The 17,750-nt window shown below is 35.3% G+C and overlaps 1 protein-coding gene across 1 annotated transcript in view; it reads right to left on the reverse strand.

Moving 5' to 3' along the window:
- Window positions 1-17,750, reverse strand: part of SMC4 (structural maintenance of chromosomes 4) — a 37,932-nt gene that overhangs the window by 12,766 nt on the left and 7,416 nt on the right. The window contains exons 5-12 of the mRNA XM_009814079.2: window positions 7,147-7,311; window positions 5,912-6,039; window positions 5,214-5,354; window positions 4,181-4,331; window positions 3,181-3,345; window positions 2,101-2,334; window positions 1,314-1,499; window positions 156-317 (exon numbers count right to left, since the gene is read on the reverse strand). Of these exons, the coding sequence (XP_009812381.2) occupies window positions 156-317; window positions 1,314-1,499; window positions 2,101-2,334; window positions 3,181-3,345; window positions 4,181-4,331; window positions 5,214-5,354; window positions 5,912-6,039; window positions 7,147-7,311 (1,332 nt within the window). The remainder of the gene's footprint in view (window positions 1-155; window positions 318-1,313; window positions 1,500-2,100; window positions 2,335-3,180; window positions 3,346-4,180; window positions 4,332-5,213; window positions 5,355-5,911; window positions 6,040-7,146; window positions 7,312-17,750) is intronic.

A 17,750-nucleotide genomic window follows, 5' to 3' on the forward strand; every position in this document is an offset into this window, starting at 1 on the left:
TTGTATTTTAGCTTTACCTGTATTAATACATATACAGCGTAACATACAATACATATTTATACGCATGCATACTAATACATTATACATATACAGTATTAATACTGTGCCCCTTCGGGTAAATCAACAAATTGTTTTGCCAAAGTGCTAGTACTTACTTTGTCCAGGGCTATAAACGTGGCAATTCCAATTCCACTTGCCTTTAAGAAATTCACACATGCCTGTGCAGTATCAATTGTATCAACAACAATGTGGTCTAAGGCACCGCAAGATGATGAAATAGCAACATCATACTTATCATTGATAGCTCCCAAGTCTCCCTAATAATTGAGGGTCGGGGGGAGGCAGAAGTACACGGATTAGCTTTGCATCAACGTTTTGCCTTGGTATTAAGAAATAAATGACAAAAACTTTACACAAAGTGAAATGAAAACAAATTATAAAACAATTTTCTGTGAAAGAACTTAAAGCTCGATTAGAATTTGTAAAATAATACCACACCTGTCTTCTCCTGCACACTGCTATTTATGTCTTTTTAACGTACTTGTTTCCACAGGAGAAATTAATATACTTAGAACCTCAAATGCGTCGCTTCTGGTAGAGCAATATGGTAGCATTGATTTATTTTCTGTAGACCAATGTTACATTTTGTATTCCACCATTTTAGCGAGGCAGTCTGGCCTAAAAAAATCATTAAATGTGTTCTGTGTATGGTTCTACCATTGGTCAGCTGGGTAGGACCTAGAAAGTCGTATACTTGATACAGGTTACGGGGGTATTCACCACCTTTGAAAAATACTTGTGTATCTGCAGATAAAAACAGCATGCACAGCCAACCGTGAGTTATCTAAGAACAGATTAACCTCATACTCCTCTCCGTGGCAAGCGATAACAGAGCATGAGACAAAATACGTGCCAGCCGTACTAGAGAGCGGTCTGCTGCTGTTTGAACTATATCCTTTTCTAATAAATCTATACACACGCTTTTTAAATGCATGGACAGGTTACAAGACATGTTAGTATTCTTGGCTGGAGCACATTCCCACAGAGACTGCAGCTACCTGATTTAGCTTAAAGATCAGCCTACCAAAAATACAAAGCTTTCTCATAGGCATTGCCTTTCCTTAGTGCTGAGTAGAGGAACCTCAACAAACCTTCTTTTTTAATTTACAGCAAGTCCACAGGATTTGCAACTCTGCTCTCCAAATTAATAGCACCAGAAAAGTGAGAAATTCTACCTTCCACTCAATTACAGAAACACCACTCTGTTCCTATAAAGTTTAAGACTAAAAGTGTAACAGCCTTTTAAAATTTACCAGTCTTCCATATAATCCAAGAATATTTCCAGATTTCTTCTGCTGAAGCAGAGCCTCAAGCACTTTTCCCCGACTGCGACTTAGTGCTAAAGAACTTTTGGCTTCTTCTACTTTTTGACGCATATTTCGAACAAGATTCTTGGCACTTGATTCTTCTCGTCCCAGCTTCTCAAGCTCATTCTCTTTCTAATGGTTGAAAGAAAGACATTATCTTAGCCTCACGAAAACTTCTGTATTCAGGGAATCTTAGATTCATGATTGTGTAGGCAATGAAACCAGCCACTGAAAAGCAGAATAGCAAACATTTACCAGAAGAAAGCCTGGTATTTGGATACACTTCAGCTAGTATTGAGTACACTTTGATACACGTGACAGCATATGAATTCATGAATCAGGTTTAGGACAAGGTAGTGGGATTTTTTTCTTTGGGGAATGAGAGAGGGGCAAGAAGTGAAATTCAAAAGGCAACTCAGAAACATAGCCATTTATTTATTTTAACATGCCTTATTATGATATTTAAACTGATTCCCTTGCAGGGATATAAGGGATTTAATTTTCAGTGCTTAATGTTAACATCTGCTTAACCCAAAAATAAGTTTGAAATCAAATACTTACTTCATCGGTTAACTGAGTATTAGAATATATTTTTTAAATGTTATTTTATTGGAGGCAGTTTTTCACTTATTTTCACCACGATTATTGCTAAAACAAAGAGTGGAACTTTGATTTGTGTGTTGCAACATCATGTTGTAACTCAAAGATATTATATATGAAAGTTAAGTCTCACCTGCTTTAGTTCCTGTTCAGCTTGGGGTAATTTTGTATCTATATCTTTGATAGCAGCTTTCCTTTCCTTAAGAGTTTCTGAAGTAGTCATCAGAGCCTCCTTCGCTTGATTTAACTGAGACACAGCAGTATTATGACGGCTGAGATAGATATCAAGCTCTGACTGGGCTACGTCCATCTTTGAACGCGCTTCATTCACTGCTTTACTAAACTCCATAAGCTCTTTCTCTTTGCTCTGCAAAAATGGACAATGTTACAACTAAAACCAGACAACGGTGGGATTTATTACATCAGTCACACTGTGTGAAAGAAAAAGAGGAAATGAGCATGTTCTTTTACTAGCTCTCCTGTCAGCAGAAAGCAGTTACATTATCTAGAAGAACAAGTATATCTTCATTTATTAAGAAATTCTGTATGGAAATGAAATAAGGCATTTTTCATAATTACAAAGAACATCAGGGAATTATCTTTGAACATTTCTATATAAGCTTTGTATCATTTTCTCAACTTAAAGTTGGGAGGAGCCCTACACATTGTACTAAATTACAGATCAGAGAAACCATGTTTTCAAGCACAAAAGATAATCCTGCAAATTTACAGGATAAATTTCCAGCTTCCAGGTGTTTAGTGATTAGACAGCTAATATCAACAACAATAACCAAGCATTATAGTAGTTGTCTGTTCATTCAAAGACCGATTACAGCTGTGTGAAAGGCTTGGAACATACCATTTCAAAGTCTGTTTATTTATTTACGCAACCTACTGGCTTAAACATTTTGATGGGTGAAAATTAACGTGTGTTCAAATAATGGAAGCGTAGGATTATTCAATATACATATATGAATGATATACTTGATGACACACGATCACTATAAAAAGCAAACAACTTAATGAGAACTATTTTGCCCTGATTATAAATTCAAAATTAATCTCCCAGTTAGGCTCCATTGAACTAACACATGAAACAGTGTATTTGTCATAAAATCGCATTTTACAACTATCTTGCGATTGTTTCATTCATAAGTGTAAAAACTATACATCAGTTAATACAATAAATATAGTAAATCAGAACAGTTAAAACCTCTTTTTCTTCCTGAAGTCCTTGTGTTTCATGCTTAAGGCTATCCATAACCTGCTTGAGTTTTTCTTCTTCTTTCTCTTTTGTCTTTTCAAGAAGTTCTTTCTTAGATGTTGCTTCGCTGATAGCTTTTTCACTATTGGAAGGTACATTTTTCAATTCTTCTACCTACGCAAGAAAAAGACTTTTAACTTCCTCTCCCACAGAAACAAAACAGTTTTGCCTTATCTTTAAACCCTGCCTTTCAAGTGCTATGTGGAAGTCAAAGGAAGCGTAAACCCTAATGAAGCTCAGGTGGTTTTGTAGGACAAGATACACCGTGGCTCTAGCAAGGCTTGTTCAGTTCTAGAACCCATCCAGAGAGAAGCAAGCCATAGCAAGAACATAGCTTTACGCATAAGAACTCAAGTCTTTGAATCAGAATAAGGCTTAATTCTTAAATACGTACTTTCAGAAGGCCAGCCACTTTTAAATCAGAGTGGTTTAAGATCCATAACCGCTGGCAACAACCAGCTTGGTAAAATATATCCATTAAATTAACTAAATTAACCAGGGAAACAGAAAAAAGTGTTTTGAAAAGATAGTAACTGTGAGAACATGCAACATTCCCGTAATCTCAAAAAGCATGATAAAAAGATGCTTTGCAATCCATAAGACCCCCCCCCAACAGAGCTGAGAAGCAACAGGAAAGCTTTTGACTTTGCCTTTAGGCAGAAAACAGCCTGGTACTGCTGGCCACAATCACCCATAGTAAGATGGGCAACGAGCAATGGTTTAAGGGCGAATAATGCATTACTTCAGTAAGTGATTTGCAAACAAAATCCCTAGCTGATTTAAATGACATAAAATATCTGACTAAAAAAATTTAAAACATATTTTTCCATCTTCTTTGTTGCTCAAAGTACAATTGGTGTTCTTTGCTATTTTATCCCAGCTGCACAAAGATGTCCTCATCTAGAGCAATTACATTTCTTTAAGTAAATCAAGTTGCAATTCACATTACCTTTTCTTTGTCCTTTTGAAGTTGCTTCTCCAGTTTCTTAGCCTTGCTTTTGGCATGTTTTAGATTTTCCCTTACTTTAACATCCTGCAAATCCAACTGAGTAAATTTTTCTTTATTTTCCTCTACGAACTTTGTAATTTTATTGAGTTTCCTAAAGGGGGGGGAAAAAAAAGTATTCTGTATGCTATAGAAATCATGTCAGAAGAGCTTCGCTTAATAAGTAAGCATATAGAATTTAAACCAATATTACCCAATTTTTGTGAAAACCAACATCCAATACTTAATATATTCACAGTATGTTCCCTGGGGAAGTGATGTTTTATCAGAAAAAGATCAACTAACACAGCAATATTAAACGCATTTTCAGAATTATTTTTTTCTGATAGAATTTGTAATTCACATCTCTCACAAATAACTTGCTATGATCTCAGAGGATGAGAAGGTTAATATTGCAGTTGGATTAGAGACTAGCACCCGGACAAACCAATTTTAGGGAAACACAATTTAAGTGTAAGAGATAAGGAAACCAGAGAAAAATACCTAACATCCATTTATGGTTGTATATATAAAAGCCTGAAACAATCTCCCAATTATTTTTTGTACAGTCAATATAAAAAAAGTGTGTACTTTAAAATCCATCAAAAATCAGACATTTTCTTACTGTAATTGTGAGTATTACCCAGATTTCTCCAAAAGAAGCAACAAAATCAAACCAATGAGAATTCTTTTAAGTTTATTTTTGGGCAAAAGATCATTTAATCCATGCCAGGGAGTGTTTAGATATAGCATAAGTGACTGTGCTCATCAGACAATTTAAGTTTTTGGTGGAAGAACTACTGAAAAACCCAGCTGTGCTCCCTGTGTTTGATCATCTTCCCATGCAACTATTGTATACTTCTGCTTTCTCAGGTGTTTTCCCCCCCATAATGTAACTACTACAGCCTTTTCTGAAAATCCTAACTCCAACACCACACATGCAGAACATACAAAACACAGTACTCCTAGCTTACGAGTCTATACCTAAAGTACTTACTTTTCAAGCTCTTTTAAAGCTTTACTCTTGGTTTTCATTTCATCTGCAAGTTTACTACTCTTCTCATTAACATCTTTTGTTTCTTTGTTAATTTTTTCTTTTTGCATTTCCATATCACTTATTCGTTTCTTTAGGTCATGGCTAGGGGAAAAAAAAAAAAAAAAACAAAACACAAAACAAACCAAAAACTCCACTTTTTTCCATAAGGCTAAGATTGGAAATATATATTCATTATGAATGTTAAGTGTAACAGGTGATTATGTAAAGTATTAAATCCTAATATCCATTGAGTAACCTTGCCAATTTAATGCAAAACAGCAAGGAAATCTAACAACTTAGACACTTCAGATGAAAAATAGTCTTTAAGTGATCTACTTTCTCAATTTAAGTATAAAGCTGTAAGAGATTAACTTGCCAGACTACTTTACTTTTTACAAAGTCAGCAAGCAGGTTTTTGGGTTTGGGTTTTTTTTTTGGTGGTGATGTTTTGGGGCGTTTTTTGTTGCTGTTTTGGGTTGGGTTTTTTAAAAGGTTTTTATGAAAATGGTCTCTATTTTCCACATGCTATTCAACCAATTTTGAAGGACTGATACAGCTGTTAAGAAATGCAAAATATTTCTAATTAGAGATATGGAAGCAGAGTTTAACACCACCACTACCACATTAAAGCCAAATCAAGACTTCAGAGAAGTACTTACATATAGTATTGGCAGATATGATTCTTTTCTTTAAACATTTTGTTTTCCAAACAAAGAAAATCAATGGCTTTATTCCTGTCCGCTTCCAAGGCATCCTTTTCTTTTTCCACCATTTTAACTCTATTTAACTAAACAAGACAGAGAGTCAGAGCTGACTTTACCGCTAGTACTACAGAAGAACAAACCACGAGGAGAAAAACCCCAGACCCTTTGTAGCACACGTATCCTCTGGAGAGATGGTGTTCAACAATTAACTCTGCAAGGCAATTTAGCACTACAAGCTTTCTGAAATAACCGATCACCATTTCTGCAGCAGAGACTGTAATTTTAGGGCAATTAAAACAGTTATTTAAAACTAAAAAGGGATCCTACAGATGCTAGGAATAGCGCAGGCAAATCAAGGAAAATATAGGTAAGAAATAAAGAGGAGTTATATACAGACAGTCCATATATGTTATTTTCTATGTTTCAACCTTTACACTAGCCCCTTTTAAGTTAATTCCTGCAACTACATGTCTTTTGTTTTCCTTCCCAGCTTTTAAAAAAAAGTCTGCATCATATTAGGATTTACCAAGGACACATCAAGTAAAAAGAATTTTCATATTACTTAGTACTTTTAGAACTCAATGCATAAATAAAATGTTATGAAAGCAAGTTCTGCAAGAGATCTGTATAGCTCAAGTTACAACTAATTTTCCTTATTTTTAAGCCTCCTCATACAGCTGTGTGTGCACCACCTCACCAATGCTTTGCCTCCCTCTTCCTCTCTCCTTTTCTTAGCATATGAAAGGTTTCCCAGCTACTTCTCCTATTTGCTATTTAGCAATAGGAGTAAGGCAGATAAAAAGCCCCCTGGATGTATTCAGATAGTGATAATCTGCTTCTCTATGCAGTCTGCGAAGCATTTGACACATGCAGATAGGACCAAAGAGTGTTCAGCAGGTGAAATCCTGTGTTCCAACTCAAGCATTCAAACCTTTGGAAATTGAAAGCCAACAGGATTGTAAGTGTTTAAAGAAGGGCAACTGATATTGACTGCCCACATCTTTTGCAATTGAGAGAAACAGCAGATGCAATAAAGATAAGTCAAAATTTCTCTGTACTTCCACTCTTGTAGAGAGTGCAAAATTTCAACCAAGTCTTTACGTTACCTGTTTTTCTAAGAAATCCAGTAATGAAACATTGCAATTTTATATTTTTTATTTGTAATTCAAACAAAACTTTCTGAGACTCACCTTTTCTCCTCTCTGTTCATTTAAAATCTCTACTCTGCGACACAGAGTTTGGATAGGATCTTTTAGTCGTGCAGATCCTATTAAGTCTTCTAAATATTCAAGCATGCCTTCATCATGTTCAGTCTGGCCTTTCGGTTTCATCATTGCGATTTGCTCAACTTCCCCCTTGGAAAAAAAAAGTTGGATGTTTTCTTTTCTTAACGTTTTTTTTTTCCTTGGGGAAAGTGTTAGTATTCTGAAAAAATACAGAACATCTTTGGAATACAGGTATGTGACCATATTCTAGCACTATAAAAAAAGAACATAATAATGCAGAAATCAAAACTGACTATTCAGAGTAGCAATGCATTTGGGAAAACAAAGGTCAAAATGAATAGAAATTTCCTCCAAGGAGCACATGGTGGTGACGTGCATGAAAACAGCATCTCTTCTGAAGCCAACGTTCAGGTCTAAACATTGCTTCATTTCTCTAAAGATTCAAAATGTATTTCCCCAACCTAAAAAAAGAAGAGGAGAATAAAGCATGTCCTCTAGGTCATGTAGCACCCAATATTCTGAAGGTAGCTTAATCAGGATTGAAGTCCCTGAAGAGCTCTCTGTAGAAAACAGAAGGTCCATAAAATCATGTCTGACGGATGAACTGGACTTGTAATTCATGAAGTGAGACTTCCTTGTTGGAAAAAGAAAAACATTCTTTAAGTATTAGGCTTCCTTCATTTAATTTCCCTTTATGTACAGCATTAACGTTAAATTATTAAGCTGAATAGTAACAATAATTTGATTTTTTTTTAAAATAAGAATTAGGAAAGATTAAACTGAGACAACAACAAGGACTGTTTATTTTACTTATGCTATCATTAGCCAACCAAAAAATCTATCATCAAAATTTTATACTTAGGACAGAGTAGCATGAAATCTTTCAAAATACAGATGATATTTTGTAAATTACATGGTCATATATCAGAAGGCAAAGACATGAAATTGAATATATGCATATTAAAATGGTATGTGGAGCAAGAATAGCTGTGACAGATGCTGCAAAAATTAAATAAAGAGAACACTGAGTAAAAACTATTCACCCTTCAAAAACCCGGATAATTAGGTACATAACAAGAGACAACTTATTTGTAAAACAGATAACCAATCCTGCAGAATACCAGTATTGGCCTTTGTGATTGATTTTTAAACAGCTGAAGTAACAAGCTGGATTAAAGTTTTTAATTTAGTTTTAGAAATGACAAGATTGAAAAAAAAAAAAAAACCACAACAGATTTTATATTCCAGTATCCAAGCTAGGTATGTTAAAAAAAAAAAAAGCCTAAATTCTCTAAATTCTATATCCACAGAGTGAAAATACAGTTATGAATTTAGTTGTCATTGTTGGCTGCTTGTTGAGCTTCAGCTGACAGCTAAGTCTCTACAAAAGCATGGATGAAGAACTTCTCCAGAACATACAGAAGGAGCGGTGATTAATGAGACTGATGGAGAACCAGAAAGGACAATCACAGAAGTCCTTTGCCCACAGAAGGGCAGGATTTCTAGGCAAGCGTTGCAAATCAGACCTGTAACCAGCTATGAAACTTAAGGATAAGGTACTCCTGAACGCTAGCTAAGGAAGTTATTAGACGTTTTTGCCAAAGTGATTTAATTCCACGTACTCAGTATACAATGACACCTAGTGGCCCTATGCTTTTCTTCCAATTAGTAAATACCATTTGGCTGAGTAGAAGGCAAAAAGCAGAAGTTTTGCAAATTTTGCAAAATAAGAACTGCTAAGTCTTTCTTGCATGTCATTCCTTTGTTAAACAGAGGCAGAGGGTTGGTTTGTTTTTTTGTAATTTAAAATTCTAGACGTTAAAGGCATCTAAGCTTTTATTTTCTGGTAATTACTGTTCCTAAAAAGCACCAGCAGGTTTGACAAGACAAAACGAACCCAAAACAACCCAACTCTTATTTTTTATTTCTTACACACATCAAAAAGCCAAACAATTAATTTTCTAATAATTGCAGTTGCATCATATACAATTCCAATTACAAATTTGCTCCCTTGTCACTAAAGTATGATTTCCCTACCAAAACCCACCTGTTAGCAAGACACTGCTCATGGGTAGGAAACTGTGTAACCTCCTAAATCTCTGTGGAATTGTCATGTCTCTATTTTATTTCTTCTTGCATTAAAGCATTTCCTCTGTTTACATCCAAGAAAAAACAATCACAGAAAAGATATTTAATTCAGGTGCTGAGCATCAAGTCTAAGAGTTTTCTACACTGCATGTATATCCCTCAAGTTAGGTGCTGCTGTAAACCCCAAAACTACCCTGGATTTAACATGAGCATAGGAATTGTGGACAAGCAAGGAATGTAAGCCAACTTTTTTAATGATCTGGCTAAGTATAATTTACCATCTTTAAGTCACAACCATGTAAGAAAGATGGTAATGTAGTTGTGAGGGTTCTCCACAGCTCACTAATGTAATGGAATATAGCTACAATATGTTTGATGATATAGTAAATAACTAATGAAATTTAATCCAATTGTATCTAATCCTATAACCTTATAAATTAAGTAGTCAGGTGTTTGGTCGCCTACATGGTAAATAAATACATCACCATACGATCAGGAATTACCAGTGGCTTCAGTTTAGGCCATACATGTAATATCATTTTTAAAAGTTGAAGTGAATTGAGTACAGCTGAGAAGATAATGCACATGAATCGAACCTGTCAGGCTGGCTATCGCCAGTTTTCTATGCAATTCCTCTACATCACCATAGGCAAACAATTTTAGAATTACGTATTTTTCATCTCATGTGAAGAGATGTAGACAGATTACCTACTTAAATTCTTGGATTCTTTTCTTATCAAGGGTAAAAATGAAAACATTTAGAATATATAAATAACAACTAATAATAAGAGTATTAAGTATTATTTAATATTTATATTATTTCCCAAGCTAATATATTAAGAAATCTGTTTAGACTACCCCTACAGTTAACATATTAAGAAATGAAAAGTTCTCCAGCTATTTTAGTTGATAAGAGACTGAAAAAGTTGTACCTGCTCTTCTTGCAAGCAGTCATGACAATGATTAACAGGGGAAAAACACATTCTACAACTCTGCATTCTGTTAAAACTTGATAGTGAATTTAACTGTTTCCTAACTTTTTAACTGTACTTATTACTTTACCCATTATTTGAATTATGTAAAAAAACTCAAAACCAACCTTGCTCATTTATCTAGTAGAAGATCTTTCGAAATACAGACAGTTTTTGAAAGTGAAACTAAGGCAGCAGGCAGACATTTGTTGAAAAGAAGCATGCCCAAGCATGTTTTCTTAACATAGCTGTCACACCTAAGGCTAAAAAGCCTCAGAACGGACCACCAGGAAATCTCTTTAATTATTTGCCTCAGTTATCTTCCTCTAGTTCACAGGCATGAATTCATGAAAGGAGAGAGAGCAACATGCAAAAAAAAAAAAGTAAATCCTTTATTTAGTTGAGAAGACAATCAAAATGGATGTCAACACTAAGACATTGGTGACACCGGCAGACAACTAACAAAGAATGAAACATCCACAAAAGTTAAGTAATCACTGTATGAAAAAGTATCAAACATCCATTGAGTACTTTGGGAAGGCTCTACATTCAGTGGAAGAACTCTAAATGGAATTATGGACCCAATTTCAGTTTCTGCATTGTGTGTAAAGTCTTCCACGTGAGACTGAAGTTATCATTGGGATGCTGGCAGATTGCTAGTAACAGAGGTAGTCAACTCCGAACTGAGTAATGAACATACATCTAAGTAACAGCCTCTACAGAATGCCTCAGCTTAGTTACCAGAAAATTACTGGTATGTTCTAATAGAGAACACAAGTTTATCTGCAAAGAAATTTCTAAGCAATAAAGTTAACTGACAGCTGTGGCAAACAATGAGAAACCTTGCTTGACAGCAGGCTACAAAGTTATAAAAAAAAAGGGCAAGAGCCATTCTCATTTGAAAGCCCTTTCCTCTAGTGAAAAACATGAAGAATAACTTCAAGAAACTTTGAAGCTAGAGATTCCACCTTCCTTTGCATAGCCAAACTCTTGAGGAGGTGAATTATTTCAGTGCCATGATGCTGAAGATACTTTCTAAATTTCAATTTCTATTGTGCATAAGTAAAGACCAAAAATTGTAAAGCAAGTAAATGGTAAAAGCCTTCAAAAACCAGTGTAAGAATTGCTCATAATAAAATTAACCATTTGAAATCAACGACTCAGTTGTGGAGACTATGACAGGGTCAGCAGAAAGACGGGGTGAAGCAGAAGCGCAAAAACATGCTAGCCAGGAGCAATGGACTTGTTGCGCCTCCTGTGTTCATGCCCATGAGGATGCCTTGGGTGGATGCCCATAAAGATGCTTGATGAACCGACAGAAGTGGTGACATCATCAGCATGTTCTATCACTACTTTAATGTTATGAGGCTGCCAAGTCAAGGGTCTATCTATTTTGAGTTCTGTGCATTTCAGTAGGAGTTATACCAGCATCCTAAGTGTATTTTAGGAACATTGTACATTTAGTGTAAGACATCTATTATAGACAGAATTCATAAAGTTTAAGTCTCTATGTTGCAAGCACACTCTTCTGTATTCATGTTAAACTAAAATTCTCATTAGGACTAGCACATCTCTAACAAAGCAGGCAGCTTACTTAAATAGCTGCATTCCACTGCTGTATGTAACCTCCTAGATCAAATTTGTGAAGGGCAGTAATTTCAGCTTCCATGCACCCCTCAAAAGGCAGGACAATAAACTCCCTAAACTCTCTATTACCTCATTTCTTAGAACTACTACTACTTTCTCTAAAATTACACATTCATTTCTTAAAACTGCTGATCCTCTCAGAATAGAAAGCTTTTTATCTGAGTTTATCCAATGTTTTCTGGCATATAAAGATTTGAACTTTAAGCAAGGTTATCAAACTGCTTGATAAAGGAAAGTTTTGACCTACTCATTAAGATGACTTTCTGCAACTCTTACCAGTAGAGTCTTGAAACAAGACACTACTTTTCACTTCTATAGATAACTCCTGTTTGTTGCTCTTGGCAGACAGTGCATTATGTTCTAGCAACCTTCCTTTACATCAAGAGTAGGGTCTGTGGACTGCAGTGCTAATTCCAAAGCTAAAAAGTCTGAACGACATAACACACTAATCCCAATACTGACATTATCCAGCCTCAAATGGTGATAAACTATCATCATTGGTTATCTGTGCTGTGCACAACAGTAGTTCAGTCTGTGATAGTGCTGGAACGGGAATTAGTGGGGCTTCAGAATACAGCCATCAGATTGCATTTTAAAATTCTGGTATGAAATGAGACAGGGTTAGCAAAAAGCCTTTGACACTGAAAAATTACTGACAGCAACCTTAAAACTCTTCATGAAGAAAGAAACAATACTTTTTTTCTTTGGTTGCGAAAACTTGCCGACATTATGACTAGTTGTTTCTGGAGAACCTACAGAGAAAGGTGTTTGCTTAATAATTACTGCCTCCTCTTCTCATCCCTGAAAATTTGGGGCAAAAAAACTTTTGAAGACAGTGTCTTGTAACACAGTGAGGTTTGTCAACTAAACTGTTAGTACATTTGCAGATCTACTTTGTTAGCATTCCACAGAATAATTATGGCAGCAAGTAGATAAAAGCAATTTTCCAGTATTTTGGGTTGTCACTTAACTTCTGGTGTCTTAATCTGAAGCTTTAAAATGAAGTGCTGAATACCTTGGGATAGATGAGCATGATCCTATACAACCTAACAAATTGGACTAACTTTCTGAGCGTTAAAACCCACACATAAAGAACACTTTTGAAGCACAGTAAAGCTCGGGCACATTAAAACATCTATTGTAACAAGGGAATTTTGTAGCTTGGAATCTGGTAGATGGAAACGTACTGCACTCTGTGGGGGAGTACTGGGTAGTTTGGGTGGTTTTTGAGGGGAATTTTCTGTTGCAGTTGCTGTGGTTTAGTTTTTGAAGGGTTTTTTGATAGTGGAGCTCTTCAACACTAGTCAAATTCAAAAGTGGAGTAATGCAACACCTAGCTCAATCGAAATTTACATTCAGTTTTACTCACGGGGAACAGTTTTAGAGAAAATACTGCCTACAAGATGCAATACTACATATTGGAAAAACCTTCTGTGTTTTTACACATGGCTGAGAAACTTATTGAGGCATTACCTTAGGGAGCAGGACATCCTATTTGTGTTAGTTTCCCACTTCAACTGTTGCAAGTAGAACACAAGAAATCTTCTGAGACCTTTGTGGAACTTCAAACATACTTTATCAATTGAATCCGGGCTTAAAAATCACACATTTTGTCAATACTGGTAAATTAGACAAATCCTTTATACAGCTTTCCTTTTTGCTTACATTTTCTCCACCTTTGAAGCGCTGCGCAGGAGGAAAGCCTTTGTACTTCCTCAAGTTGTACAAAGGAAGCCTATCGCAAATAGGGAGCATCCCCTGTAATAGCCTGGGTATTTTCCTCTCATAAGAGGCTTCCTGAAGTTTCAACATTTGGATTTACCCCCTCATACCTAGATGTCAAATCTCCCTAGCTGTGGTTCTGCATTGATACAACAGGATAGCTTCATTTCAGAATTCTTTTGCCACCAGCAAAGTAAAATAAGCCTAGTTACTACAATCTGTCCAATTTCTAATTTCTGCCTCGTAACAGAAGTGTCACAGTATTTGGAGAGAAAGTTGTCATCTGGGGTTATGGTCAAAACATAATTTTGTTTCAGAATTACATTAAACTATCGCAAAATCTTAGATTGACGACTGTGGCTATAATGTTTGGTATTTTTAAGGCAATCACGGCTTTTTTTAAAAATTCAGAACAATATTTCATTAGTTTCAGTGTAATGGTGGCATACTTTTGATAACACTTTTAAGGCTTTTTAAACACCCATAAAAGGATGTTTTGTTAATGAGTCCAAAATCTTTGAGTGATGGATGGGTATCAGCAGGCTATATTGTAATCCCGAGCATAACACCTGTTACAGCACAATTACAATAATCTTTTAACTTATTAATAGTGTCAATATGTATATTCAATTTGCTTACTAAAGTAACTGATTAAATGAATTAGTTTGCAACTTTACAGTGTTACATCATTCTGTTTCACTTAAGTGATATGCAAACGTAGACAGTAGTCAGAACATTGTCAAGCATCACAAGATTAAATGAAACAAAGTTAACTGTGATATGCATGTATAAAAAAAGATTTCATGTAAACACATTAAATTTTAGATTAAAATGGTTTAAGCATGAACATTTGTTTCCAAAAAAGGGCTGAGTTATTAGGAAAATTCATACGACACTGAACTTCGAAACAACAGGGTTTTCTTTATATGCAACAGGTGATCAACCTGCTTGTCCTTTAAGCACTGAACTGAAGCAGTTGAGTTGTAGCCAGCTTATCCAGAATGGTGCGAAAACAGTACTTGCAGTTATAACAGCCACCTCTAACACAAATTTTTGTGGAGGATTATAGCAGCTGTAGGCAAAAATCTATTATTGTTTGTCCTGCTGAAGAAAATCAATCTTGATCAGTCCAAATTATAACCCAATTTCAATTTTTCTTCTTAACTTTTTTAATATGGAAGGCTAGACATAACTGACTTGGCATAGGGCAAACTTCTCTTAATAAAACAATAGTAAAGTTTAGAATTTTTATTCTTATTTTATAAAGCACAGCTATACTTCAATTTCTTTCAAACAGTGAAACATGTCTCCCAGAGCAAGGAGAATGTGGACAAGAGATTTTGCAAGTATTTCACCAGCCGGCTACAGGACTTGAAAATACAATGCACGTAACTTCTTAGCATCATCAGCATAACAAGAGCAATGGCTTATGCAGCCAGCTGAATGAAACCAGTGGCACCATGGATTTGCTTGAAGGAGAAACCACATTAGAACATTCAGAATGTTCGCTATAAATCTGTTTTTCTACAGAGATTTCAAAGATAGAAAATCCAAGACTAATTTTGGGAAATGCCAATTACTGCTTTTCCTTCCTTGGTCTTCTACTCTAACCCACTTCTGAACATTGACATTAGAACTAGCACTAATACTAACTTACAACTAATAAGGTTCAGGCTCTTTTCTGATGCAGCTCCAATTCTACATGTTTGTTTGACAGAACTTGTAACTGCTGCAAAAGTCAAAGCAGGAGTAAAATTAGAGGAAAGGTAGTAATGAATATCAACCTGTCATATCACTTGGTAAATGCTAGCTTGGAAGTTGTATAATTCTTAGTTTCTGCATCTGACACTAGATGCCTCTGGATATTTTGTGTAATCAGTTTCTTCATAATATAAAGGCACCCAAACTGCGCTTTTATCTTATGTAAGTGTGAGACGAGTCTTTCCATATCCCTGTATGCTACTTGCACTGTTTTCAACCCCTCTCCCATTTTTCATATTTCCTATATTGGATTAGCATGACAGTGCTCACACTTCACTTTTTTCTTTTTTACTTTATCAAAATGATAGCTCTCACTTTTTAAGCAGGAGTACAGTAAGGAATAGCAAAAATAAGTGCTGAATTTGTGTATCTCTAATTTTCCATAATGGTAATTTCAATTTGACTTTATTTTGACAGTGTACCCATACTCCCCTCTTCATGTAAAGTTCTGACTATGAATTCTAATTCTACATACATGGGCTTTGAAAGCTAGGTACATAGATAATGAATATTCCTGTAACCTTATTCTTCTTCTCCTCCTCGAAATGTGACTGTAATACGGCTCTTCTTGTAAGCCACAACAGGTTTGGGTTTTTTCCAATTCCATGTTATTGCTGCTATTACTTAACGCTTGCAGTCATATCTCATTTCTACCCTTCAATTTTACCAGATGGCAAACATACAGGAGGGGAGAAAGTAAGTATCAAATACTCAACTTCATGCTGTGCCTTCTAAGAAAAGTATTATAAGCTAGGCAGGAAATCAAGAAAGTCGAGTAAGTAATAAATGCATGTACACAAATCTACAAGGCCACTACTGTCCAAAGATGAAGAAAAACTTAGAATCAGCCTGTTATACAACATTCAGTTGTACACTACTAAAACTACTATTCTGCATTCTGGAAATAATTTTAAAGTAGCGTTTGTCAAGCTGTTTGCACATCTATCTAATTTTAGAAGCTTTATTAAGGACATTATCATATTTAATACAAGAATACAAATTGAGTGCAAATCTAGAATGCCTTTGGAATCTAAATCCGTTATTGTCAAATTCAACCTACAATGTTTGACTTGAGGTTATTGGTATGTTCTAATTAAACTATTTACTTGATCACTCCCAATTACACACTGCCCCTAGAAAAGTGCTTTTCTCCACTTTCCATATTTCCCTATTTTTCAGAAGAAAGCTTAATAAACATTGGTTACAATGATATGTTGCAAAATAAAAATAATATGAATTGCTGACCTAAGTTTTCTGATAACATAAGAGAATTCATTTTGAAACTGCACAAAGACATATTAGCATATCTTATGCTGCTCTGTATTAACTTCAGCATAAAGCATAATATTTAAACAGTCAGTGAAATTGATTCTGTACTCTATGAATCAGTGTGAGGCTTCTACTTTTACATAATATTTTATTCAGAGAGTCTGGTTTTAGTTAATTATATTATCACACTCGCTTTAATTCTTCCTACCACTTCAGCTCAGCTGTCCTTGACCTTCCTAGAACAAACCTCTCTTCACCACCAACGTTGGCAGCATAGATCTCCATTTATAATCCCAGTAGAGCTTTTCAACTTGTGCTCCACATGGTGCTTTAGCTCAAATGTTGGTGTTCCTCATTAGGAAAGCAGACCTCAACAATTGGGAACTTCTGGCTTATCTCAAAGTGAGAAGAAAATCTGCTCTCCCTCATTTCCTCTCCAATACACTGGAAGAGCGACTTCTACATTATTTCCACAATGCAGCAGGTGAAAAACTTGACTAAACTTCCTTTCTGGCAACGTAATCTCGCCATAAGATAAGACTTAGTACATTACAAAATGCCATTCCAATCAGTTACAAAAATACATAGATATAAAATCACTGTAGTTGTTTATATTTGCCTAAGATTACATGAGAATATTTTAATTAAGTCTATCAAATACATTTAAGTGAAATACTACTGTAATTAGTACAAAGTTTACTTAAAACAGTTTCAATTTGTTTGAAAGTAGCTTCTAAAGTAAATTGAAATCAACTGATAGAAGTCTGCTCCCATGATACTGTCTTTTAGCACAAAATTAATTCAAAGTCTTGTGCCATTTATTACCATTTCTACAATATTCATTTGCAAAGTCGCTGAATGGGAGTTACCTATGAAACTCCACTTTCCTTTTAAAAAGTTTGTATCGACTCTATTTCTCTTACCTTGAAAGACTGCAAAATCCAATTTTGGGAGAAGTTAATGGTTGCTGTCCACAGCCAGTTTGCTTTGCCCCCAGACATGCCTACACTGCAATGTCCAGAATTGGCATTCCTTCAAGTGCTCCCCATTTATTTAATAATTCCTTAGAGGCAAACCAGCCAGGATAAAGAGGCTGAGATTTTTTTCTGA

This window comes from Gavia stellata, chromosome 11 (genome assembly GCF_030936135.1).
Source record: "Gavia stellata isolate bGavSte3 chromosome 11, bGavSte3.hap2, whole genome shotgun sequence".
Classification (NCBI taxonomy): domain Eukaryota; kingdom Metazoa; phylum Chordata; class Aves; order Gaviiformes; family Gaviidae; genus Gavia; species Gavia stellata.